The 27,961-nt window shown below is 32.6% G+C and overlaps 2 protein-coding genes and 1 non-coding gene across 11 annotated transcripts; all 3 read left to right on the top strand.

The window, feature by feature from the left end:
• Positions 1-2,536: 2,536 nt before the first annotated feature.
• LOC120122414 (mitochondrial uncoupling protein 5-like) lies at positions 2,537-23,846 on the top strand. The gene is made up of 3 exons (XM_039141542.1): positions 2,537-2,541; positions 15,410-15,416; positions 22,846-23,846. The coding sequence occupies exon 3, from the start codon at positions 22,867-22,869 to the stop codon at positions 23,824-23,826; it is 960 nt and encodes a 319-aa protein (XP_038997473.1). The 5' UTR covers positions 2,537-2,541; positions 15,410-15,416; positions 22,846-22,866; the 3' UTR covers positions 23,827-23,846.
• On the top strand, positions 4,313-14,248 carry LOC120122413 (GPI ethanolamine phosphate transferase 2-like). Of its 9 annotated transcripts, XM_039141536.1 has the most exons (18): positions 4,313-4,538; positions 4,646-4,739; positions 4,833-4,877; positions 4,973-5,140; positions 5,386-5,470; positions 5,567-5,673; positions 5,767-5,847; positions 6,700-6,779; positions 8,321-8,423; positions 9,988-10,119; positions 10,357-10,453; positions 10,962-11,187; positions 11,284-11,377; positions 11,550-11,691; positions 11,854-12,566; positions 13,103-13,195; positions 13,366-13,649; positions 13,868-14,248. In XM_039141536.1, the coding sequence occupies exons 1-18, from the start codon at positions 4,414-4,416 to the stop codon at positions 14,007-14,009; spliced, it is 2,811 nt and encodes a 936-aa protein (XP_038997467.1). In that variant the 5' UTR covers positions 4,313-4,413; the 3' UTR covers positions 14,010-14,248. The 9 variants fall into 9 exon arrangements, with proteins under 9 accessions (XP_038997467.1, XP_038997463.1, XP_038997465.1 ...); XM_039141532.1 differs by having other exon boundaries at positions 4,314-4,538; positions 11,550-12,566; XM_039141534.1 differs by having other exon boundaries at positions 4,314-4,538; positions 10,962-11,175; positions 11,550-12,566.
• TRNAS-GCU lies at positions 15,653-15,733 on the top strand. Its single transcript has one exon. It is a non-coding gene; the product is annotated as a tRNA-Ser (tRNA).
• Positions 23,847-27,961: the final 4,115 nt, after the last annotated feature.

Genomic DNA, 27,961 nt, shown 5'->3' on the forward strand with positions numbered 1-27,961 from the left:
ATTTCTACATCAACCCATTATATTCATTTCTTCATGCAACATTTAATATTTTCAAATATTTTTAAGTCTTAACGTCGTGCTCTGCAAGTAAAACTACCAACAAGTTAAACGTCAGTGACCAACACGTCATCCGTCGTCGCCGATCGTCGGTCGGAGCCCAAACTTCACCACCCGGAATGTCTTGATTTCCTTGTCAAGAATCGGGCCTCCGATCATCGAGAAACCCATGGATAATCGTACATCTACAAGAGAAGTTTCGACCGTCGCGAGCTTCAACCTCCCCGATCTCCGCTGTCCAATGTTGGATGAAGTTGCTTCCGAGATATGCCATTCCCGCTTTCAAGAAGAACATACTCACCGTTCGAATCTTCCCATCAACGTCGGGATCAACGAAAAATTGAAATATACCCGCCAGCCCCTTTTTTCTATTTCTTTGCTTAATATCATAACTATTTGATTGTCAATTCATGGTGGTTTAGCTGCAGGTGACGACGTGGTGAAGAGCAGAGGTTCCAAAGCTGACCGATCAACGCTGTTGTCAGAGAGAAGACGACTGTTACCGTCGCTATTGGTTTGTTAGGCTCACTGTAGTTGTCGTTGGAACGTTAGTCCGAGGCTACTATAGATGGCTGATTCGAGATTGTCAATTTCAATGGAGACTGTTGGGTCACTCACCGATCACTATTACGGTGAACCAAGTTGGCCGAGGAAAAAAAATGGTTGACTATCATATAAATCAAAAAGGGTTTATGGTTCACTACATTATAGGGGAGTTTGGTTTAGGGGAGTTTGGTTTAAGGTTTGTGAATCTCAAATTCTCATGTTTGGTCGGTCGGGAATCTCATTCACGGTAATATTTTATTATCAATAGTAGATTTTTTGGGAATATTACTGAGAATGCCATTACTTTAATTCTCTTAGGTATTGTAACATTACCGGCGTTTTGGACTAAAAGATCCTTAAATTTTTATTTTTTTTTTCAAAAATATCCTTCTTCTGTCATTGAATAATAAAAATTATACGAAAGTTAAATTATAAATTTATCTTTAAATTATTTTAGATTTACAAAAAAAATCTATAATTAAATTTTTATATGAAGTTAAGGAGTTAAAAAAATTTATTCTTTCATTAAATATTTTTTATATTTTTTATTTTGTAAAAAAAATTATATAAATATTATTAATTTAATTTTTAAAAAAATATATAAATATTATTAATTTAATTTTTAAAAAAATATATAAATATTTTACAATTTGTAATATTATACAAATATATAATAAAGACAATTTGGTCAAATATACATTTCAATAATCGTTTATTCCTTTAACCAAATACGGTAATCTTACATTCCTGCTAAACAACCAAGCACAAAAAACAACATTCCCAGTAATCCTATTCTCTGATAATCTTTTATTCACACTGATAATCTTACATTCCGTGAACCAAACGCACCCTAAAGAGTTCACATTACTCTATTTAAAACTTAGTCTCAAGCAAAATATCTTCCCTTAGTGTGTGGTTCTCCCATTTCTAAATTACAAAAAAATTAACATCAATCAAAAGCTGAATTTTAAAGTTAACTCCAGAAGCTTCTAATTTTACAATAACCAAGGAAGGGTAAATTTACCCCTAAAGTCCCTGAGCCTTCTCAATTTTCCTAGTGAACCCAACTATTAATTAACATGCTACTTTAAAATTCATTTTTAAACTTAGAAAAATCTAACCCTTAAATTATGGCGTAACAAATATTTTTGGATTTTGGAATGAATCCTTTTATAAAATAAGAATAATATAAAATTTGAGTTAAAATGAGCTTAAGAACTTTTGGAATAATTAATGGAATATTTTAATTAAGTGCATTTCCTCAAAATTTTGTAATTGGTATCTTAATTAAAGAATTATATTTAATTAGTGAAAAAATATTTTATTAAAGAATCAAAATTACAAATTGTACAAAGGAAATTGTATTGGTTTTTCAAAAATTACTTTTCTTCTCCTGAATTAGTTTTAAATTCTCGTTATTTGTCTATCCTTAATTTTATATCAATTTCTCTAAATACTCCATAATTTCATTTATTTTCATTATCACCTAACAATCAAGATTCTAAAATATCCCAAACATTTTTTCTTCTCCAAAAACAAATCTTAGAATTCTCTCAAATTCCCCTCTTATTTTTCATCTTTATCTTAAAATGTTTTAAAAAGATTTTCAAGAATTCTGTCCTCATTTCTGTTCTACTTTAAAGGTAAGGTAAATTCTTGTGTGTGTTTTTCCTTTTTAGATCAAGTTTTGATCCATTAAAATGAGTTTTCTGAATAATATAGAAAAATTAAATAAAAATCAAGTCAATAATGGCGATTTCTGATTTATAGGGTATTTTACATTTATTATAATATATCTAATCTTATTTATCAAATTATTTCTCATATAATTTTAAATATCAATAATGATTAAGTTTATTTTTTTTGTGAATTTTCGAGAAAATGATTTTCTTAGATTCAAGATGATTTTATTTTCTAGATCCATTTTAAACATCAAATGTAGGTGTTCTAAATCAAATCTAAACACTATATTTTTAGTACATCTCATTCACATCAGGAAATTTGGAAATGAAGCATTCAGTATGCAAAATAGTAATCTAATGTTAATTTTGAATGCTTTTTCATATGGATTGTGATTTTCGAATATAACTTTTGAATCCGATATTAGATAAATTATGAAATATTTTTATATAGAGTGTGATTTACTCGACAAACTATTACTCCAATCGATATTAAAAGATTTACAATATCTAGAATCATTCAATTTAATTTCTATGAAATCTGATTTTTCAAACATGCATATCGTATAATTTAAGAAATATTTTATATCAAGTATCTCGTAATAGTTTTAAACACTAAGTGAATATTCTAAAAATTATTTTGAATACCGGATCGATATTTAAATGATTTATTATTAAATTTACGTGCATATCCAATATAAACATAATATAAAGTTTATCTAATATCTCTCATATATATAATCTTTCAATTTTAAAATTTAATAACTATAACTAGTATAATTGCATGTTCTAAAAGGACTTTAAATTTTATGTTAACAAAATACATAGTTCGAAATATAATATTTTCATTGATCAAGATGAACCCTCTTTTTCATAAAACCAAAATCATCTATGATCAAGGCAAAAGAAAATGAATAATTGTGATTGAATAAAATAAGATGTGAGGAGTGTCTTTTAAATTTTTATTATAATCATGCAGGTGATGTTGAAAAATTGCTAAACAAACGCTAATATCACCACAAATTCATAAGTAATTAAAGAACAAAATAAAAATAAAGTATGAAAATTTAAAAAAAAAAAGTAATAAAAAACCTACGAAGAACATCAAAAATTTTAAATTTTAGTTAAGATACTCGATTACTTTCATGTTTTAAAAATAAATTTTTGAATTTGAAAAGTACATAATGAATATAAATAAACAAGAAAGAGAAACCATCACATTATATAAGTTATAAGATTTTGAAGAGATAAAATTGTAGTTAAATTTAAAATTAAATAGGACTCTAATTAATTTAATTTTGATTAGATAGAATTATGATTAAAATTAAAATTAAAATTAATAAAATTATAAAATTATATTTTTTCTTATTATAAGATTTTGAAGAGAAAATTTTATATTTAAATTTAAAATTAAATAAGACTCTAGTTAATTTACTTTTGATTAAATAAAATTATAACTAAATTTAAATTTAATAAAATTATAAAAAAAAATCTGTTTGCAGGGGCATGGCCTAGGTAGGCCCAGTGCTACCTCTGCTCCTATGAGACTGATCGATTGTCCAATTTATTATAAATCGATAATGATAGTGATTAAATTGTTATTTTTGAAATATTATTAAAAGAAAAATATTTATTCAAAATTTATTGACTATTTATGTAGTTTAGTCTTAAATTTATTGAATTAAATCAAAACTAAACACTAAATTGACAAAATATATAAATAATAAGAATCAAATAACCTAATGTGTAATTATATAAATTCACTTCACTATCAAATCGATATTTCTATTAACAGTTAATAATTAGTCGCTTAATTATAATCATTTGTATTAGTTTATAATTTAATGGTCAAAATAAGACCACAACTATAATTTAATAAAGTACCGAATTAAAAACAGAGTTCATGTACTTAATTAGAAGAAAAAAAGTATCAAATTGAATCTTAAAGTAGTTCGTGTACCAAGTCATATATTTACCCTTAATTATTCGATGAGTCTTCGTGATTCAAATATGCATCGGCTCTCAGGTTCAGCTAATGGAAAATCTATCCCCCTTCAGTTTCTGAATTCCATTCAATTGATTCAAATAAATTTGGTTTTTTGAAAGTTTCCTAATTTAAAATCCTCAGAAAATGGCGCCTCTTACCTGCACTAAACTGTCTGTAATCACCATAACTGGAGTCATAATTCAAATCATCGGCCTTTCCCTTTTTGTTTTCGGCTTTTTCCCCGTAAAACCGGCTCTTCCCGGCACCAGGTAAACATTTTCATTAGAAAACGAAAGATCTCTCATTTTCAATTTGAAATTAGATCACAATTCTAAACATTTCAATTGATTTTTAAAATGTTTTGCTTTATCTTCAGTGGCTCGGAGAGTTTTTACGCGCCGACATGTGACTTCGTTGGCAATCTAAGCGACACGACCTTGCCGTCCGATCAACTCAAATCGTTATACCAAGTTCGTTCTAGTTGTCGTTTATAAATGAAAATAAATGAACTGTGCCTTTCCAATTGTTTTGAAATTCTGAAGATCATTTTTTCTTTAATTTAGGAATTGTCGGGGATTCCTCCTTCGTTTGATAGACTGATTTTAATGGTAAGTTAGTATTAGTTGTTTTGTTGGTTTAGATTTTGAAGAGTAAATTTGAGTTTATTTTTGGTATAGTTTACAAGGAGTTTAGTTCACTGTAGGTTATAGATGGTCTTCCAGCAGAATTCGTGCTTGGAAAAAATGGGAAACCCCCTAATAAGCAATTTAAGGAGGGAATGCCTTATACTCAGTCATTGCTAGCCAGTGGATCGGCTATTGGTTACCATGCTAAGGCTGCCCCTCCAACTGTAACAATGCCTCGATTAAAGGTGCGAAATTTTCTTGTTGTTCTTAAAGGAGAATATGTTACATTCATCCATCCTATTATATTAGCCATTCGCCAACGGACATTGGACCAAAATGTTTCATTCATTGGAACAAGTCATGCCTGCATTCTGAGTTTACAATTGATATGGGAACAACTCATCTTACTCCTTTTAAAAATATAGAAAGGTATATGTTTTTTTGGGGGGGGATATGGTTGTAGCCTCACAGCATTAACTTGTGATAGTAGGCAATGGTCTCTGGTGCAATTGGTGGATTCTTGGATGTGGCATTCAACTTTAATACACAGGCTATGATGGATGACAATCTTCTTGGTTAGATTTAAAATACCTTGATGTTCTTTGCAACTGACGACTTTTTTTGTTTTTAATGAATCTATTGAGGGGCTTCATTATTCACTTGTATGGCAGGTCAGTTTTTCAGGATTGGTTGGAAAATGGTGATGCTTGGTGATGAAACATGGATTAAGTTGTTTCCTAGGTTATTCGAAAGGCATGATGGTGTCAGCAGCTTCTATGTATCTCTCATTCTTCGAATGCTGTCTTGTATCTTTATCATAAAAATTATGTAAACTGATTCCTGACTTTTAAGTAATTTGTTCTGGTTACAGGTGAAGGATACTGTGCAAGTAGATCAAAACGTTTCACGACATTTGGGAGATGAACTTTGGAAAGATGACTGGAATCTTTTGGTTAGCATTTTTCAATGATCTAAAAGGAAATATCTTGAAATACTGTTGGTATTATGATAATGCTGGTTAGATCAAAATAATGTTGGAAAGATGTAAACTTAAGTACTCTAGTTTCTACCTTCCTTTAAGAGGTTCATTATTACCGGTCTTTCCATTAACGCTATTATGATAATGTTGGTTAGGTTGGTCGCTGTGAATTTTTTTTTTTTTTTTACTTTTTTCTGCATGGAGATTTTTGCCGCATTTCATTGATGCTCAATACAGACTGTAGTGACCTAATGATCTGTGTAAGATGGGAACTTTTATTTTCTGCTTTATTTCTTTCTGTTTAGGATGTGAGCATGTATTTTTTCAGGTGCTTCTTGTCAAATTCTACAATAACTAAAAATTAATTCCAGTACATTCTATATTGACAATGGTAAAATATGATTCATGATGCAGTAAAAGAAATGGCTCTAGATTGAGCAGAATGAGAGTTTTCCTGTTTGCACGGTTTTCTCTTTTTAGTTTGATAGGATTTATTGTGTTAGACTGGACGTGCTTATTTGTTATATTCTCCGAACTATTTGTACTTCCGTATTGCTCACCTTGATTATCGTATATTATGTTATTATAACAGAAGCATCAGCCTGATTGCACCTTTGTTTTCAATCTTTTCTGTTTCCTCTGCTGAAGTTAAATGCTCTTGATAAACTCTTTGTATTATGGGAATTAGAAGTTGCTATTTGGATATGCAAAGGTTGCTCAATATAAAATTGCAGTACTATTGTATTTCATGATTCTGAAAGCTATGTTGAAAATTTAATTGTCGAGTTATGGTTTTCTTGGTGGTTTACTTCACTTCCATTGTAGCACAATTTTAATTGGTACTATTTCCAGATTCTGCATTATCTTGGATTGGATCATGTTGGGCATATCGGTGGGCGGAGCAGGTATTGCTTTATATTATTATTCCTTTATCTTCATTTTAGCTAAATTTCATTCTTAATCTTCAATTTAGGCTACAACTGAATTCTGAGGCAACATGTTCTTGAAATGCATTTTCATCCCCAGCTGTTACACTAGATATTTAATCAAAACCCAAAAGAAAAATGTCTTTTACAATTGACACACATAAATACACACGTCATTAAAACCTAAATGACTAGACATTTTATGCTATACATGTATAACCAGTATTGTGGCACTACCTACGTTCAATCATGAAAATGCAGCATTTTGGCACAAGTTGTGTTTTACTCAATGATCAAGATGTTGCTTTACATTGATTCTTTCTTTATAGGATAAATAGGTAAAAATATCCTTTTTCTCATTTTTTCCCTATGCAGACTAATGCCTTTTCAAAGTTCCCTTCTTCGTTTAACTTGGATCAAATTGTTCTTATGGGTCTAGATGTCATGCAAAAAGGCTGGATAAAGTAATGATACATACAATTGAGAGCAATATAATTAAAAATCTAGAAATGGGTCACTGCATAATCTACAATGTGAGCTTGTCGACATATTTGGTGAATTATTTACTAACTGTAAATATAAGAATCATGTATTGGGTTAATTTATGCCTTTCATCAGTATAGCTTTTTCTGCTTTTCGGGGACATTATTTGTCTGCTTTTTTCCCTTTAGCACTACAGATTGTGATTATTCAAATAATCTCTTAGCTTTTCCTATTAATGCTGTTTCCAGGATGCTTTGTGTTTGAAGTGTAAAATATTTTATGTCTTGTGTCGGATGTGGTGTAATTGTTAATGCAGTATCCTTATATCACGATTTCGAGAAAAAAATTAATGATTGAGGTCTAATGTGATAAGGGATGGCATCAATCCACTCCACAGATTTCGTGCCACTCTGCTCTGGAATGGAGAAGTTCTTTTGTTAAAAACATGGAGGCAGGCGGTGAAACGGAGCTGTTTTGGCAAATTATTGCTTCGCACTGCCTTTCCCCACCTTTTGAAATTACTATTTTGGACTATAAAATATTCTATATTATCTTTTATAATTTTCTAATATATATGCTAGATATACGTACTAAAAGGAAACAAATACAAGAATTTAATGGATCATATATATATATACACTAAAGAACTATATATATTGAAATTATGTTTATGAATAAATTATAACATATTTTGCTATAATATTAAATTAAAAATTATTATTAAAAAAAGTGCAATTGTGGCGTGGATCAGTGTGGAGCGGGTATGGATGTAATTGACGTCCATGGAAGGGGATATTTCCAACATCTCTTCAAGAGTGGAGCAGAGGTGGGTAAGGCAATTCTCCCACTGCTCCGCTGCTATCCCTAAATACGATGAAACTCAAAGATGCTAGTATAATTTACCCATCTTATTTATGTTATTTTTTTGCCCCATTTTGTTACTTGATATTCATATTAGTTTCCATAGTGGGAAAAGATTTGTAACATTTTTGTTGTATTTTTTTAACTTCACTTGCATGTTTATTCATCTTTCTTAGTGTGTTGATGGTCCCAAAACTTAAGGAGATGGATGAGGTGGTGAAGCTGATCCATTCAAGTATTAATCAATCCCAAGGAAATCGTCGAGGGCGAGCACTTTTGGTTTGTTCTATTTAATGCTTCTTGAATTACTGATATCAGACTGATAGATGACCAAATAATTGCATCTTACTTTTTCAAAATCTTATTGATGAGCTGATCTATGATCCAGGAGCATCCTAAGATGTTGGGGTAAATTGGATGATTTAACATTGTAAATTTGACATTTCATTCATCAATTTAGATCCACCACTTCTTATGTTTGTTATTTGACAGTTGCACCTGGATTCAAACTTGTGATTATTATTTTGTAAAATAACGTCTATGTACTTGTGATTATTATTTAGCGTAAAAACTTACATACCAGATGGTGACGGGATAATATCGGAAAGGCTTGTGCTTGAGCAAACTTGCTTATTGTTAAGTATGCTACCTAAAACCAATTGATAATAAGTCTAGTGGCCCACCATCAATATTAGACCAATTGATAATATTGGCGCACAGTGGACATCCCTGTGCTAGTAGTGTCGACAGAAGAGCCTCCAAAAGCTGTCCTTTGAAGCACGGCAGTAAGCACTTTTTGACACCCAAAAAGCCCACCAAAAAACCTAATTTTGAAACCCTAAAATTGATTTAGATCATCTGATACCATGTAGAATTTTGAAATAGAATGTTTTCTCATATCTTTATTCGTCAACATTATGGGTATATATACAAGTATAAAGGTCCTATGATATGTAAACTAATATTCTACATTAAAAATGTAATATCCTACATTAAATACGATATATATTAATCCTAAGATTTAGCCTACAAATCTGTAACAGGAGGAAAGGCCAGAAGGGAATGCATACAGAAGTTTTTGCAAGCTAATTGCTAAAGGGAGTGTGTGTGCTTATTTGCATGGTTGTAAGTTATCGTCCATAATGGTCATCAACAGTTTTTGAACTGGAAATGATATGCAAGCTTTTTCTAGGCAATTTCTGATAGGAATGTAGTGTTTAGAAAGCTATCGATATCCTTAATCGACTTTGAATGGAAAATTGGTCCATTCTGGTATATAATTAGCCTTGATTGTCAAACTAGGTGTTCTAACACTTGTTCACATAGACCATTTCAGAGCTTTGATTTGAAGAGATTTTTATATATAGGATCTAAGAACTTGACTATTGTAATAAGTTGAGACTTCTTTATTAAATCTATACCTTGTGTTGTGAAATGACATGGACTTCGGTCTCTCTATGTTTCAAGGTTTCTTATTCTAGAGCAGTATTTAGTGTCAGGTAAGCTTTCCAAAAGCAGAGCTATGTTTTTCTATCCATTGTAAAATTCAGGTTGGCTTAAGTCTCAAGTTCATTTGGCTTGTTTCAATAATCTCTTTTCACTAGCATGTATGCATGCCCGTGTACGCACTTCTGGTCTAGGAAAACTTGTATCGTAATAAATAAATGAGATTTTTGGTTGATGCTAATTGATCCCTAACCACCTCATGTTTCATGTTGCTTTCTTTTATTTGATGCAAGTACTTGGTTATATTTAGATCTATTTATTGTTTCCTTTGTGAATTATATTGAATCATCTGATATTTTTTATTTACTGATATATCTTCATTTTATTTCACATGTAGGTGATAGTAAGTGATCATGGCATGACAGAAAATGGTAATCATGGGGGTTCTACATATGAAGAAACTGACTCTTTAGCTCTTTTTATTGGTCTGAGGAATCATGTCTTTGACTATGCGCCAGTCATTAAACAGGTAATCAAATGGAACTTCAAAACATTATATTGTTGCTATTAATTGTTTCTAGTAGTTCTATTTGTTTGCTCAAGCTGTATCACAAACTTCTCACTCATTACTGAGTGCATAGGTGCTTTAACAGCGTCATGAACTTCCAAATATAAGAATGGGGTTCAAGAGTGATTAACTATGCTATTATATTTTTTGTACTTTAGTTTATAATAGGTTGTCTAATGTACATAATATTTTATGCAGATTGACATTGCACCAACCTTGGCTCTTCTATTTGGCGTTCCAATCCCTAAAAACAATGTCGGTGTGATGATTAGAGAAGCTTTTGATTCTCTAAAAGGTTTATATCTACTCTCCTTAGCTGATAGAGCTTTGCTTTGGTTTTGGATTAGGTAATTTTCCAGGTGGTAATGATAGTACCTTGATTTGTCTTGAAAGAACTGGGGGAAAAGGTGGACATTATTTTCTAATAGAGATTAGAGAATGAAATTCTCCTAGAGATTGCTTCACCCTTGCTCCTAGATGATAACAGAGTGATGTGTTTTCATCTTTACGAGTATGATAATGTTTTTCATATGTGCATTGCACTATTCCTCTACTTTAAGACGCTGCTACCGTTGAAGACTCATGGAATTGCACATTTACAGCTATGCATAGTGTGCAGCAAAAGAAGCTAAACTGTAACTATGTGTGTATTTGGAACTGGTTGAGTTTGGGCCAAATTGTTATCCTCTAGTCTTAAGTGATATGGGGAGGAATTCAAGGATGTTTCAATGTAGAAAATAAATATCTTCCTCTTTAGGCCCATATAGATGCTTATCTAATTCCATTCCTTTTGATGAAATCAGAGGACCAACATCTGAGGGCCCTGGAGTTGAATGCTTGGCAGTTACTTAGATTGTTGCATGCTCAGTTGTCAGGTTTACCATGCAGAAATTTCCCCTGTGATGCATTTTATGATCATCAGAGTTCAGATTCGAGTGAGTGCAATCATACGACAGAGAATATGCTTTGTTGCTTGTATATGGAAGCGGCAGCTCTATACACCTCTTGGAAGTCTAAGAGGGGCTTTGAGTGGGTTTTCTACGTGACAAGACTATTTTAGTATCCCAATGATGAAATGATATCCTGTTAAAATATTCCAAATTCCGTTTGTTTCATAACTTGTAGGTCCTCTAGCAACAAAGATTACAGAAGTACTGCAGCAGCATATTACAAGTTTCTGAAATCTGCAAGTGAGTGGTTATCACGAAGAACTACTGATGTATGTATATTCTTTTTCAACAAGTTTCTGAGCTAACTGAAATTAATTGGTGATATTCAGTGTGGTCTAAACGAAAGATTTACTTTTTTCTTAAAGATATTAATTTATTTTTCTTTTTATCCTTAACTGTTTTCTTTTTCTTTTTCCTTTTTTTCCAATTATGTGTGGGCAGAAACCTGTTAAGGTACTTGTACTGGGACTGGCAACAATGTTTATCTCAAGTGTAATGTTATCAAACCTGATGTTTTGTCGGCTCAGAGAAATTTACCATGGAGGAAAGCAACAAGCCTCAAACTTAAATGATAGTATGAATGGTTGGTCTTTCGATGAGACATTCATTATCAGTGTTGTCTTAATCCTTGTTACATGTATGACATCAAGTTCTATGGTAGAGGAAGAGCACTATATATGGTATTTTTTTATATCCACATTCTATCTCCTCTTACTCCGTAAAACAGCACAGTCCCTTTCATCAGTTGGTTTGCAGAGTTCTTTTCCCATGCAAAAAGGAAAAAGTGGAGAAGGTTACTTTAGAATATGTTGCATCTTTCTGCTGCTTATCTCTGGAAGGATTTTGAGAGGCTGGCATCAAGGTGGTGTAAACTGGACAAGTCTTCCTGACATTTCTAAATGGCTTGAACAGGCTGGGAGTCAATATGTGAAACCACTTCAACTAATATCTGCCATTCTGGTGATTAGCATAGGTTTATTTGCTCTATTTTCAATAGAATCCAAAGGAAAATATTTTCAGATGGTTAGACTTATTTTTCTGATATCTGGGTTGTTGGTTCTGCTGCATATCACAAGATATCAGGATTTTACATTTTCGTCAACTAATTATGGTGCTACCTTATTGGTACAAATAATCTATGCAATTCTTGGTGCTACAACAATTGGGACTGTGGTGGCCTTGCCATGGCTTATTCCTCTCTCGACCTCTAAGATTTCACCTACTGATAACACCATTTCACCTCCATTTTTCCCTAGCATTCAAGAGAAGTTCCCATTGGTGGAATTCAGAGATTCTTTATATGTGATTGGATGGGCGTACATATTATGTTGGTGTCTTCTGCAATTGTTGCTTCAACAGCCAATCAATACAACACCCATATTATTGCTTCTTTTGCAAACGGTGGCCAGCGTGCTTTATTTTCTTAGAAGTGGAACACATCATAAAGAATGGGTAGAGGTCAGTTGCTAGATGATACTTTTCTGACTGATTTTTACTTCCACATTCATGTTAAAGGCTAGTATTTTTCATGCAATGGTCCATAAATAGATAGCAGAACTTTTTGAAGTGGGATATTTAGAAAGCAGCATGTAAGGAAGAGAAACTCTTGAATTTTTAGTTTCAGTTTAGAAAATTAGTTTGTTCATTTTATGGCATTCATGGTTCTGATGGTTAGATTTTCGGCTTGCTTGTGTCATTAATTCATAGAGATGTATGTTCTCCTCAGTGGGCATCATATCATCGTTGACACAGTTCTCTTCATGTTCATTCCCCCCCCCCCTCCTTTCAAATTCTGATGGTTAGAACTCTAAATTTGTCGATAATCAAATAGTAGAAATTGAACATTTACATACATGAACAGAGAGCAAATATTTGTCTTGAAAGCAGCTATTCTTGTATTGGTATTAAAGTTGAACAGATGTGAAATTGCTTTTAAGAACTCTTTAAATAAGCAACAGCTTTCTGGCACTAATATCAGTATTTTGATCTCTTAGATTGCAGGATTTTACTACTTGGGAATGGCTGGTCATTTTGCTCTAGGAAATAGCAATACACTTGCTACTATTGATGTTGCTGGTGCTTTCATTGTATGTAATTGTTTACTTGCTCACTTTTAATACATATGCTTGAATGCAAGGCTTTTCTTCTCCCCTTTTGAAATGAAAGATTTATATGCAAACTAGATATTTGCTTTTCATGTGAAATTTAAGGCATTAACATTAACCATCTAACTTTCCAATGTTTTACTCATTGCAAGGGCATATCAAACCACTCAACGTTCCTGTCGGGCATTCTAATGTTTGTTATCACCTATGCGTCACCCATGTTTATTCTTCTCAGCCTTGTAATGTGCATCTCTACAAAAAGCATGGCCCATCTTGTTATACCTGAGAAAGAAAATGCTGGAGATCTTCTCATGATGATGCTTGGTTTTCCTTGCCTTGTACCGCTGGTCATAAATTCAATTCTCTTGACTGCATACACAGTCGTATTGCTGTTAATGCAGAATCATTTGTTCGTTTGGAGTGTTTTCTCACCCAAGTAAGTTTGAAGTCGTCATTGGAAATCTATGTTCCTCTTGGATGATTGAAATGTACCTGAGCATGCATGTATATTGAATGATGGCAAATTGCATGAATAACCGGTGTTCTTGTCCTTGCATAACCTATTTTATATTAAAAAGAAAAGACATCAAAGTATTTGATTGGTTGGAATTCCTATTACTTTGCATGTGGTAAATCTAATGTTAATTCATCCAGGTACCTGTATGTTTGTGCTACAACCGTATGCACTTTTATCGGCGTCTTTATTGTCGCTGCAACCGGATCCTATACTTATTTTGTACTGGCCAAGCGGAAGCAGAAAGCTTGCACAAGAGTCTATAGCACCTGTAGCAGCTAGCAACCCAGCATGTATTTTTAGAAGCTGATGGCAACGACGGAAATCGAGATAGGTTTTTGCTTTCCGATTTCCTCCATATACACATTTGGTACTGTCCTGCTCGGAATGTGCTGGAAAAGGAAGCGGCTCCTGTTCAGCAATGACACGAGATAGTTGGGAGCAAATGGCGAACATATATCAGTTCCATGGTGTGTTCCATTTAATCATTGGTTTATTCTTTAAACTTCCTGGGTACTCCTTGAGCAATTCTTGTTGGAATTTAACTTTGATAATACCTCGTAACTTGCCAAAATCGCATTTGTTATTAACCGTTAAAAAAAAGCTTGAATTAGGAATATCTTTTTTAAGTAAAATCCCAATTTCCCTTTAATTTACTAATCATATCCGAATGTTACGTTGAAACTTGCTTAACAATCGTGCCACCTTGCCTAGTAAATCATATGCACAAAATTTTTGGTATTTAGGCACAGTTTATACATATTTGCATGGAATTAACGACTGTTTCCTTATATATGTGAAACGATGTCATTTTGGTTTAGGGTTAAATAAGTAGTGGCATTTTGTATTCAAGGTGCGGTTGCCTGGAAGATTCTATTAAGGTTTTCGTGATATCATGGAGCTCGATGATGGTTGCATATGTGTTTCATGGATGAGGAGTGGAAGCTGTTGAGTTGTTTGAACAGATGGAGAAGGAAGGATTGGAGCCAAATGATGTTACTTTCTTGAGCTTGCAGTCATGGTGGGCTTAAACATAAAAGAACTCTAGTTTTTTTTAATAATATGTGATGATTACAAAATAGTATTTATTCATAAATTTTCTTAAGCATTGGCAACGCACACGTATCCTATAGACGCAATTGCCCAAATCTATGACCTTAAGAAAGAATAACACTCCTTTTAACCATTAAGGCTACTCAATGGGTTCAGGAAACTTGACGACAGGGAAATACGGAATAAAGCCTAAGGTACAACACTACACTTGCATAGTCAACTTGCCCAGCCGATCTGGCTGTTTGAATGAAGTATAAGCTATGATAAGAGCAATGGTAGTGAATGACAAGCAACTTGATATAGATGATGCTGTGGGCTGCGAAAATTAAGACGAGGAGGCAATGACAATGAGTGAAGAAACACAATGGATTATCTTGTTCGTGACATTGTCCCTTGTGGTTATATCAATCCTAAGAGATGTTCTGAAAACTAGGTTGTTTTGGATGGATCGTGTTCATTCAAACATATATGTAGTCAGTATATAGCCTAGGTGATTTAAATTTTCCAAGGTTAGCAAATTTTAGAGCTGCAATATCTGGTGCAAACAAACTACAATGCCAGCAAGTTGAAAGTAGGTATTAGTGTGTGATTTTCCTCCTTAGGTTGAATAAATATTCATAGGATTCAAGTATTAGAGTAACAAAAGCAAGAACAAACCATGCAAAATAAACAAATAAAAGAAAGTTCAGATGGAAAAATGGAATATAATTTGTAAAACAAAGTTCGTGAAGAAGAATATATATACTTTCGGCATTTACATTTATCCCCTTCAATGTCGGTCTCCATACTTATTTAATCTCCTTTTGGGGTCGTGAGTAATATCCAAACTAGATTTAAATTTAAATAAACTTTATTTGTTACGTGAAACGGCCGTCGCTTTGGCCGAGTGGTTAAGGCGTGTGCCTGCTAAGTACATGGGATTTCCCGCGAGAGTTCGAATCTCTCAGGCGACGCATTTGTTTTGTCAACTTAATATTTTATTCAAAGTGGGGCCCTAACTGAATTACCCAATGACTACGAGCCACCTCAGCAGCTTAAAACTAGAAAAGCCTGCCCCAAATCACAAGTGTTTTTTTTCTTCTTCTTTTTAGGATAAATATAAATAAGCATGGGTTTGACTCACAAGTTTTCGTTTTTGTTTTTTTAAAATGATGTTTCATTAAATTATAGTGATTGATTTAATGATTTCAAATACATTAAAGCTTAAAATATAATGCAATTGTAATCCTATATTACTTCAATAACAAAAATTCTGAATTTTACTCGTTAATTTTGTAGTGTAATGATAAAAAGATATTGTTTTAATCATAATTGATATTAAGCTTTTAGGTTCATTTGAAACAATTTTTCTTCGTTTTTTTTAAATATTTTGATTTTATCTTGAAAAAATAAAGGCTTAAGGGGTAATATTTTCACTGTAGTATTGAATAAAAAATAGAGAAAATAAATTCAGCCTTATAATATACGATTTTAACCAATTTTTTTTATTTGCAAAAATAACCAACAAATTCGCAACACAGTTTCCAAATTTGTAACTTAGTTTTCAGATTCGCAACTCGAATTTCTTTTTCGCAACGCGATTTTCCAAATTCGCAACTCGATTTTGACAATTTCGCAACACGAATTTCTTTTTCGCAACACGATTTTTAATTTTGCAACTCGATTTTTGAATTCGCAAAACGAATTTCTTTTTCGCAACACGAATTTCTTTTTCACAACTCGAATTTCTTTTTCGCAACACGAATTTTTTGGGTATATAAACTACGCAACAACAACAACAACTCATAACCTAAATCGCAACTCAGTCTATCTTCATCTCTTACTCTCTCCAGCAACATCATTTCCTATATCCGACGACATCCTTCCCCATCTCTAATTTTTTTTTACATAATTTTATTTCTATATAATTTTTCAATGATTTCTCTCCCAAATTATCAAGTATCAACTTAATAAAGGTATGTTTTCTCTAAGTTAGTGATGATATCTATAGCTTGTTTGTTTAGTCAATTAATTTACAATTTGTAGAATGAAATCATCTAATGTTGATCATGTTTGGATAGATTTGTGTTATGGAGGGTCATGGGAGAATGTTAATGGTGTTTTACAATATATGTCTTTACCCATGAATATTCAACTAAAATTGTCATTAAATTTGTTAACTTTTGAAACTCTAATGTTACGTGTTTCAAAGAAATTGAATTTAGAGCATCTAAGTGGATTTAGGCTATCTTATCAGAGAAAAGGTAAAGTTTATTTTTTAACCGACAATGAAGATGTTGAACGATTCATTGCTTACATTAGTGTTTCGCAAGATGATGTTACATTGTATGTTGTTGAACCTATAAGTAGTGAAGTTGGGTCAGTAACGGGTAGTAATCAACTAAGTTCTTCAGCCCCAGTTTATGGTGCTCACAATGTACAATGTTTTTTATTAACCTCAAAATTTCATGGTTCCACCACAATTTCATCACCAAGAAAATTTTGTTTCACCACATTTCCAATACCAAACACAATCTCAAAATCCACAACTTTTCCCTAATCCAAATCTCAATCAACTTTCAGCACCGAATTCCGGTTTTCGTATTGACCAGTTAGACGATGATGAGCCAACAGAAAAAATTGTGAGTACTAGTCAGTATTCGAAATTTGATCTTGGTCAATACTCGGACTTTGATTTTTGTCAATACTCAGATTTTGATGATGTTTCAGAAGAAGAAACAGACCCTGCTTGTAATAATTTTGATATTTGTCAATACCCGCATTTTGATGATGAAACAGCTGCTGCCGAGGAAGATGTTGTTGATGATAATGAGGAGGAAGTTACGGCTGTGAATAAATATGTTGAACATCCATTTTATAATTCATATAACCCTGAAGAAGAAAAAGAATAAGAACAAGTCCCCGAAGAAAAGAAGAAGAAGAAAGAGCCACAGGAGTATAACTGGAATATGCCAGAATTACTTCAGATATCGGAAGAAGAGTTGGTAAAGATAGCAGTTGATTGTTACACAAAAGTTATTCGTATCAAGAAAGATGATTGTTTTGATGCAAAGGAATACTTGAAGATAACTTTTTACACGAAATGTGTGGAAGATGTGTATCAACTAAAAGTTAACAAATCAAGCAAAGATCGTTTCGAAACAAAGTGTAGGATTGACAAAAACTATACGTGGCGTATGATTGCAAAGAGGATAAAAGATTGTGAAATGTTTCAAGTTAGGACTTTTATTGATAAACATACATGTTCAAGAACCCAAGCTTTTCCTCACCATAGACAGGCAAACAAAAAGGTGTTTATGGTTTTCTGGCTGGGTAAATGTTTTTGAATGGCAGGGTATATCGGGGACATGAAATTATGACTGACATGAATGCTCCGTTCAAGATTAGTATCTCATACTCTCAAGCTTGGAGAGCCAAATGTTATGCATTGGAATTGTCGAGGGGGTCGCCAGAAGCATCGTTTGCCCAACTACCGGCTTATTGTCACAATTTAAAGCTGAAAAATCCTGGGTCGGTAACTCATATCAAAGAAGATAGAGATACAAGTTTTGAGTTGTTGTTTATTGCCATTGGTGCTGTGGTTAGTAAATCAATATAATTTTGTTGACTCATTTTTGTTAGTTACATGCATTTCACATTTAAATGATTATATTTCTTGTGTATATTATTTTGTAGATTCGTTTGTTTATTACTTGCATTTGCCCAGTTATTATAGTTGACGGAGCACATTTGAAAGGTCGATACCTTTGAGTAAACTTAATAGCAGTAGCCATGGATGCTAACAATGGGATACTACCAATAGCTTACGGGGTTGGCAAATCTGAAACCTCTGATTCATGGACATGGTTTATGGGGCATCTTAGGGATTGCATAAGTCCTATTAGCAATCTGAAAATCATATCTGATAGGGAAAACTCAATTGACAACGCTATTAGAAGGTGTTTCCCAGATGTTTTTCATGGACTTTGTGGTGTTCATTTGTACAGAAATATAAAATCAAGGTTTGTTGGTATAAAAAATCACAAATGGACATACTGGAAGGCTATAAAAGCTTATCGGGAAGTGGATTTAATAAGCATATAAATTGTTTAAGACGTGTTTTGCCTCAGTGACCATATCTCGTGCTGAGGAATGGTACTGGCCGGTAACTGATACGAAAGTCATATCTGATCCATCATACCGGGCATAAGAGGGGGTTTACCAATATGTCGACATAGTATGGAATGTGGATCCTGAACGATAGGAGGTAGATCCTGAACGATGGGAGGGGCCTTTTGAACGATGAGAGGTGAATCCTGAATAATGGGAGGTGGAACCTAAACGGCTGCAGGTGGATCAGGCTTCTTCTTACGTAGTCTTGGAAATATTAGGGTGAAAGGAGACGTAATGGTAGGTCCATGATGTATGATGCGTGAACCCCGTCGTGCAAGAAAAACCCGACGTAAAGTAACTACCTCATCGGGCCGCTAAAAATAAATTAATACATAAATCAGTAAATAAATAAATAATGTCAAAAAAAGTTATTTGCATTTTTAGTATAGCATTTCTTATAAAATTAAACAAACTTACCTCCTTGCGTAGAGTATGAACCTCATTCTATAACGACGAAACAATTTCACGTAGAGCACCGACCTCATCACGTAAAGCATCTATCTCACCACTTAAAGCACCATTTTCATCACGTAAAACAACTACCTCACCACGTAAAGACCCTACCTCATCACTCCATGCACCATTGTCATCACGTAAAACACCGACCTCATCACATAAAGCACCTAACTCATCCCATGGAGGTGGAGAACGGGGAGATAAATATCGTGGCATCTTTTCCGGTCGTCTATCATGAGGTGATGGTGGAGAAGAGGGTCGATGATGTGATGGAATAGGTGATGGATCTTGTTGTCGAGGTGTAGAATCAGCTTAATCAGGTCATGGATCTCGGTGTTGAAGTGGAGAATCGACTCGATGAGGAGATGGATCTTGGTTTCGAGCTGAAGAATCGACTCGATGAAAAAGTGGGGGGTGCTCATCATCCGTCCCATAAAAAAAATGCCTACTAGCTTGCCACCAATCAGTGGCAAGTTCAGCCTCTGTGGGTGTCAATGTTTGTATTGGATAGTTTGACTCCTAACAATATAAAAGCCCAAACAAAGTCAAAAGTCTACTAGTAATAACTTGTTTATATATGGTAGTATTTATGTTAACTTACATCATTGATCGTTGTATATGGTAGTAAATCTTCCCAATCCAACAACCGAATCCTCTTCCATGTAATAGCCCTAAGAATATCATTTGAATTCTTGATGGCATAAGTACGCATGCTGTAAATGCCTCAAATATCCAAATCTACAAACAATATAATACACAAACATTAATTTTAGTAATTGTTAAATAATTAATTTTGGAAACATTATATAGAAATTCTTACCTTAAAGGCCCAAATAAAGCCTACCAAAGTGTATTTGGAACCATGCCCACGCAAACTACGATGGTCCTCAAAGGCAGACGACAATTTTTTCCAAGTAGTTTTCCATAGATATGAACCCCACGGAAACACGTTCCATGCATCTAGGTCATCTACCAATAATATTAAATCCTGAGAAATAGGTTGTCTTCCCTCTTTGGCTAAAAAACTGGCATACAAAAGTAACAAAAGGCATACTCGGACAACATTAAGGTCATTCATCCGAGTAAAACCATCTTTAAGAAGTAATCTTCTCAAATCGTCAACGTGTAAAGTGGCCTTCACCTTTGCCAGCTCAGGAAAAACCCGAAATAACCATGATGGGAGGACGATATGACTAGTGTACGGACCTAATTCATCGTGTCGTCTGAAATGTAGACCAGTGACTAAGCAAAACTCCTCCCGCCCAAAACGAGTATACGCCGGTGGAAAATGAAACCATATCTCCTAATCACCACGTTGTATCCCCTCGGGTAGATCGTTAGTCATGGTCTGAAGAAACAAATGAGTCGACATAACATCTCTACCTGGATGTTGTACTTTCAGCCATGACCCGAAACAAGTATTCTCAAACAAATTTCTTTGGACATGTGTAAATGTCGACGCAATTGTAGTGGCTAGGCTTAATTTATTACTTAAAGTCAATGCAGCCGAAAAAAAATCCTAACAAAAACAATAAACATACCAAGTTAGATATACTAATAATATACCAAAAACTACAAATTATACACAATAGACATACATGATATTAAACAGGGAAAATATAGCCAAATATGTTTCAAACTAGCCCGGTATTCACCCAAGTCATTATTCTATCATAGTTCACAAAATGCATCAGATAACATTCCAGAAGTAAGCACTTATATAAACATTTAAAAGGACAACATATAGGTTTAGTGCAGGTTCAAGGACAACATTCTAGAATAGTAGTAGTTTATTCAGTTTTCAAATTCGCAACACTGAGAAGTTAGTATTTGTCTTTGTTTTTTGGTTGAAGTAATGCAATTCATTCAAGTTTCAATTTGCAGAAGAATAGTAGTTTATTCTTGAAACTTAAATTCGCAACATGAAAATCGAAATTCGAAAATGAAATTCGCAACACGAAAATCGCAACGCGAAAACTAAAATCGCGTTGCGAATTTCATTTTCGTGTTGCGAATTTAAGTTTCAAAAACTACTCTTCATCTGCAAATTGAAACTTGAATGAATTACATTACTTCAACCAAAAGACAAATACTAACTTCACAGGGTTAAAGACTAAACAATTTAGCAGTATTGGCAGTAACCGAATGAATTTATTTAGCAATCTAAGTGAAATGGTTAATCTATATATTGAAATTATGAGTAAATTTATCATCAATTTAAATATGAAAAATCTAATAATAATACAAAAATTTTAAAATAAAAATAATTAAAAAAACTAACCCTCGGTGGTTGATTTTCCATTTATGGCCGTGAATGGTTGTGAGAGGGTGGCTCTAAGAGATGGAGATGGAGGGGGGTCGTCGGATATGGGGACGGATTTCGTCGGAGATGGGAACGGATGTCGTCGTAGAGAGTGAGAGATGGAGATGAGACTGAGTTACGATTTAGGGGTTTAGGTTATGAGTTGCGAATTACGAGATATATTATTTATATTTGTGTTGCAAAATTAATATTCGTGTTGCGAAAAAAAAATCGCATTGCGAAAATAAACTTGTTTTGCGAATTATAAAATCTTGTTGTGAAAAAGACTCTCGCGTTGCGAATTTGGAAAATCGTGCGAAGAAGAAATTCGAGTTGCGAATTTGAAAACTGAGTTGCGAATTTGAAAACTGTGTTGCGAAATTGGAGTTCGTGTTGCGAATTTGAAATCGCGTTGCGAATTTGTTGGGTTTTTTATTTTGCAAATCCAAAAAAATTGGTTAAAATCATATATTATAAGGCATTTTCGGTCACTGAAGTTATTTTCTCTAAAAAAATAAAGTCTAAATTGATAGGATTGTTAAATAACGAAAGTTAAATTTATTGAATCATTTTAAACTATGATCAAATTGACGGGATGTGAAAATTTTGAAAACTAAAACTGTTATTATATCATGTCACACTACTATCTCCGTTAAAACTTAACGATTATTGATTAAAAAAAACTAACATCAATAATTAAATTTGTAAAAGAACTTATTTGGTAACCAAAATAAAAAAAAAGGATGCAATAGTTTAATGACTAGTGATGTAATTAACTATTTTATCAATTTAGATTAATTAAAATGATTATAAAAACAAAGGAGCAAAGATGGTAAATTAAAGTGTAGGGTTGAATATGAAATAAAAAGCATAGTGGAGTGAGTAAGAACAAAATTAGAGTGAAGGGAAGAGTCCATAGAGCAAGTAGGCACACAAGAGTTCATCATCTCCCACCTGGCTGAGCTATAAATACACAACTTTCCCATATCGCAGTTAAACCATCCATTTCCATTTCCATTGCTTATGCTATATTTATAAGCTTATGTCTGAAAGGCCCACCGTTGCTCACTCTTGTTCATTAGATTTTCATCTCCTGCTTTCAATACTTCATTTATTTCCATCTCTTTTCCCGAATTTGTTAAAAAGAAGATTAAGTTTTTGTTGAAGAGAATTAGAATGGGAGGTGCCAAAGGTTTCATTGAAGGAGGCATTGCATCAATCGTGGCTGGATGTTCAACCCACCCACTTGATTTAATCAAAGTTCGGATGCAACTCCAGGGTGAAACCCAGATTCCTAACGCCACCGTTCAATCCGTCCGCCCTTCTTTAGCGTTTCAATCCACCAACGCCGCCTCCACTGCTGTCCACATGAGACCATCGCGTGTTGGACCAATAGCCACCGGGATCCGGATATTTAAAACTGAAGGCGTCGCGGCTCTTTTCTCAGGGGTCTCTGCCACCATGCTCCGTCAGACCCTCTATTCCACTACCCGGATGGGGATCTACGACATCCTGAAACAGAAATGGTCCGATAAGGATACGAGAACCATGCCTCTCACCAGCAAGATTGCCGCTGGGTTAATAGCCGGAGGGATCGGCGCTGCCATCGGGAACCCGGCCGACGTCGCGATGGTTCGTATGCAAGCCGACGGTCGTTTACCTCCATCTCAGCGCCGTAACTACACCAGCGTTATCGACGCTGTCACTCGCATGAGCAAACAAGAAGGCATTACCTCCCTGTGGCGCGGCTCATCGCTGACGGTGAACCGTGCGATGTTGGTGACGGCTTCCCAGTTGGCTTCCTACGATCAGATCAAAGAAATCATTTTGGCAAATGGGTGGATGAAAGATGGGCTCGGGACACACGTGGCGGCGAGTTTTTCAGCTGGATTTGTGGCGGCGGTGGTGTCGAATCCCGTCGATGTGATCAAGACAAGGGTAATGAACATGAAGGTGGAGCCTGGTAAAAAGCCGCCGTACGCGGGCGCTTTGGATTGTGCTGTGAAGACGGTGAAGGGGGAAGGACCCATGGCATTATATAAAGGGTTTATACCCACGATCTCCAGACAGGGACCGTTCACGGTGGTGCTTTTTGTTACGTTGGAACAAGTCCGGAAGCTGCTTAAGAATTTTTGAGACAACAAAGACGACGACGAATCCTAGGAATATGTTGTAAGTTACGTAATTGTTTGGGAGTTTTATATATGCTTTTAAAACTACTCCGTTAATAATCATGTTTTCCACGCAATCTGGAAAATGTTTCTCTGAAATCAAGGGAGCTTGTCTTTGCTTCTCATTGTAGGAAAATGTTTCGATCTGAAACAAAGTTTAAATACTCATATTTCATTTTTTATATACATATAAAGAAGTATATGTTTAAAGATAATTTTTAATCATTTGATATTGTATGTTCATATATTTGATATTTATAATATTCGAACCTAATATTTTAAAATATAACAACAATTTTTTTAACACTCAAATCACAATATTTAACTATTTAGCATATTTAATTATTATTTATATATTTTGTTTTGCTTTTATCGATGCATGGTGTTTACTGTAGATTCACCTAATCTTGCTTGATAATAATATGCGGTTTTGATTGGTGGAATATACTGCAATTTTGAATCCCAAATAAATACAATTCTAAATTCTGCTTCGATTTTTTATATAATATCCAATTTATCAAAACTTTATTTACAATAATAATTCTCTTATATTTTTAGGCTAAACTATGCGAATAGTCCTTTTGTTTAGGGTCTGACTGACTTTGATCGCTAATTTAAAAATTAAAGGTAAATTGTCCTTCACATTATTGATCTATTCAGTTTAAGTCCATCTGTTATTAATTTCTGTTAATTCCCTTTTGTTTAAGTCTGTAACATGGTTGAGGGATTGAAATTGAACGAAAGTTAACGATTGAGGGACTAAAATCAAACGGATCGATAACATTATGAACTAAAATCGAACGGTTTGATAACGTTAGAAACTATTTTCTATTAAATTTTAAATTTATGACTAAAGTAGGTCAAACCAAAAACATAAAAGACTATTAGCATAGTTTACCCATATTTTTATATATATCGAAGTATTTTGTTCTCTTACAAACTTTGAAATGTTTAATGATTTTATATTATATTCTTTGGATATTCTCATGTAGTTCCATGATATTCGTGTCATGTGGACTGTTTCAATCATAATAGTTCTTTTTAAATTAAATATTTTTATATTCATCTGGAAATTAGCAACGGTTGCTCATAATTGGATAGCGATTGCAACTGATCGGTGGCCCAAGTCGAATGTTACTCATTTAATTTGGGTAAACTATACAATTAGTCACTGATATTTGAGTCAATTTTCATTTTTCTCACTGACATTTTAAAAGTAATATATTAGTCACTAACATTATTAATTTATGATAAATCGGTCCCTCGATGTTAACAGTTGGGTGACAAAAAATTGATATGGCATGTTAATTGTTGACCTGACATCGTTTCACCACCATTTTGGCTAATTTTTCTCTTTCATCTCTACTCTCATTCTCCCTACTTCTTTTAACTCAAAATCCACCAATTTTCTTTAATCTTATGCGGATTGTTGCTCATTATTTTTAATTCAAACAACACAAAAATAATATAATTAAATTATACGACTTTAAATTAAAGAATAAAAATCAAATCTATAACTTACACCTATTATATGGATTAACAATAAAATTTAACTTAATGATTTAATTATTTGAGTTAAAATTTAATTTTAAAATGTAAAATATATAAAAATAATTAAATTATAATACAAAGAATAAATCCATGACTTATGTATAAAATTTGAAAGGACTAATAGAAGAATTTTAGTAGTATTATCTACCAAAATGTTTAAAAGCCTTGAAAACCACAAATTCAACTAGGGGTGTAAAAACTGACCCGACCTGTAAAACTGACTGAAACCGACTCAAGTTAAAACTGTTTTTGACATGCGTTGTGGCGATCCGAAATCGATTCGAGTCAGAACTGGTGTTGACCTGAACCCGAGTTGGACCTGGAAATTGTGGATCTGAACTCGACCTGCATCCGACATGAGAACAAATTGAACCGAAAATATGATACCCGAACCCGAACTGCATCTGACTGATATGAACCCGAACCCGAGATTGACTTGGTAAATAACTGGTATTACCGACTTGTTTTCAACCTGACCTGTTTTTAACCTGACCTGTAAATGATCAGACTTGTTAATGACCTGATCTGATATTTACTAGACTTGATATTTACCTTACTTATATATTACCATGGATGAAATTATAAGATTTTAATAAAATTATGAGTTTTTTAGTTTAAGATGTAATTAAAAAATTAATATGATTACTTTTTAAATGTTATAATAAATATTTATTATGATAATTAAATTAATAAATAGACCTATTATGTAAAATTATTTAATAAAATTAATAAAATTATTTAAATGTAAATTAGATAAAACATTATTAATTATGTGTTAAATAATTAGTATGTCACATTGCATATTATATGGTTTATAAATAGTAGTACATGTAATATTAATTTCATTTGCATAATTAGTATTTTAGTTGCATGTTAGGTTAATTCAGATTAATAGTCCATTTATTTTATTTTTATGAATAAGTAATAATACAACCCAAAAATAAGTCTATTTGCATTAGTGTTAGTCCATTTACATTAGTTTACATAGGCCCAATACATAAACCCACTCTTTTATTACAAATATATATGCATTAGTGCTAGTCATTTATATTAGGGTTTGTGATTTGGGTTTAATATTTAGTGTTTAGGGTTTCTATAAACTATATAATTTATTATTTAATATAGTTTATGCATAGTGTTTCTACAAACTATATTAGTAATTTACTTTATATAGTTTATATATATACATGTTATATAGTTTATATATATTATACATGGTTTATACATACATATTATATAAAATTATTTAATAAAATTAATAAAATTATTTAAATGTAAATTATATAAAACATGATTAATTAGGTATTAAATAATTAGTATGTCATACTGCATATTATATGGTTCATAAATAGTAGTGCATGTCGTATTAATTTCATTTGCATAATTAGTATTTTAGTTGCATGTTAGGTTAATTCACATTAATAGCACATTTATTTTGTTGTTATGAATAAGTAATAATGAAACCCAAAAATAAGTCTATTTGCATTAGTGCTAGTCCATTTACATTAGTTTACATAGGCCCAATACATAAGCCCACTCTTTTATTATAAATATATATGTATTAGTGCTAGTCCATTTATATTAGGGTTTGTGGTTTAGGATTTAGGGTTTAGTGTTTAATATTTAAAGTTTAAGGTTTATGATTTAAAGTTTAGGGCTTAGGGTTTATGATTTAGGGTTTCTATAAACTATATACTTTATTACTTTATATAGTTTGTGCATAGTATTTCTATAAACTATATAAGTAATTTACTTTATATAGTTTATATATATATATATATAGTTTATATATACTATACATGGTTTATACATACATGTACTATAAGTTACATATATAATTCAGGGGTTAAAGGTTGAAGGTTGAAGTTTAGGGTTCCTAATTTAGTGTTTAGGATAGCGTTTCTAAACTATATACTTTATTACTTTATATAGTTTGTGCATAGTGTTTCTATATATATATATATATAATCTATAGATTACTTATATTGGTTATACATACATATATATACTATATTAATATAATTTATAATTTATAAACTATATATTTTATATAGTTTATACATATATAGTTTATATACATACATGCATACATATATATATATATATATAATTAAAAGTAATTAGAATGTATACAAGATTAAATTGCATCAAATCAAAAATTTAAGAAGATAATTACAATTAAACCATGACTAAAATGAAAGAAATTAAAAATCAAATACAAGTGGAAAAATGATGATTGTTGGAGGAGCATGAGCCTAATTAACCCAAAATATCTTGTTGGACACTATATTTGGCACCAACTTCCCAAAATTTTCTATTTCCTCAAAATTTCCCAATTTCCCTCTAAATTCACAATTTCCCCATATTCTCAAAATTTTCCAATTTCCCTCTAAATTCCCAAATAAAATCAAATTTTTTCACACAAAAAAAATCTTTATTTTAAAAAGTTTTCTCCCACCACTCACTTTGAATAATATATATATATATATATAAGTATATACATAAATATATATATATATAAGTATATACATAAATCTATATATGTATAA

Source organism: Hibiscus syriacus, unplaced genomic scaffold, assembly GCF_006381635.1.
Source record: "Hibiscus syriacus cultivar Baekdansim isolate YM2019G1 unplaced genomic scaffold, ASM638163v2 tig00110387_pilon, whole genome shotgun sequence".
Lineage (NCBI taxonomy): Eukaryota > Viridiplantae > Streptophyta > Magnoliopsida > Malvales > Malvaceae > Hibiscus > Hibiscus syriacus.

Coding starts and splice junctions, on each gene's coding strand:
- LOC120122413 (XM_039141532.1), top strand. CDS start 4,414: ATGGCGCCTCTTACCTGCACTAAACTGTCTGTAATCACCATAACTGGA. Junction 5,848..6,699: donor AAGATGACTGGAATCTTTTG/GTTAGCATTTTT, acceptor CTTCCATTGTAG/CACAATTTTAATTGGTACTA. Junction 6,780..8,320: donor CATATCGGTGGGCGGAGCAG/GTATTGCTTTAT, acceptor CATCTTTCTTAG/TGTGTTGATGGTCCCAAAAC.
- LOC120122414 (XM_039141542.1), top strand. CDS start 22,867: ATGGGAGGTGCCAAAGGTTTCATTGAAGGAGGCATTGCATCAATCGTG.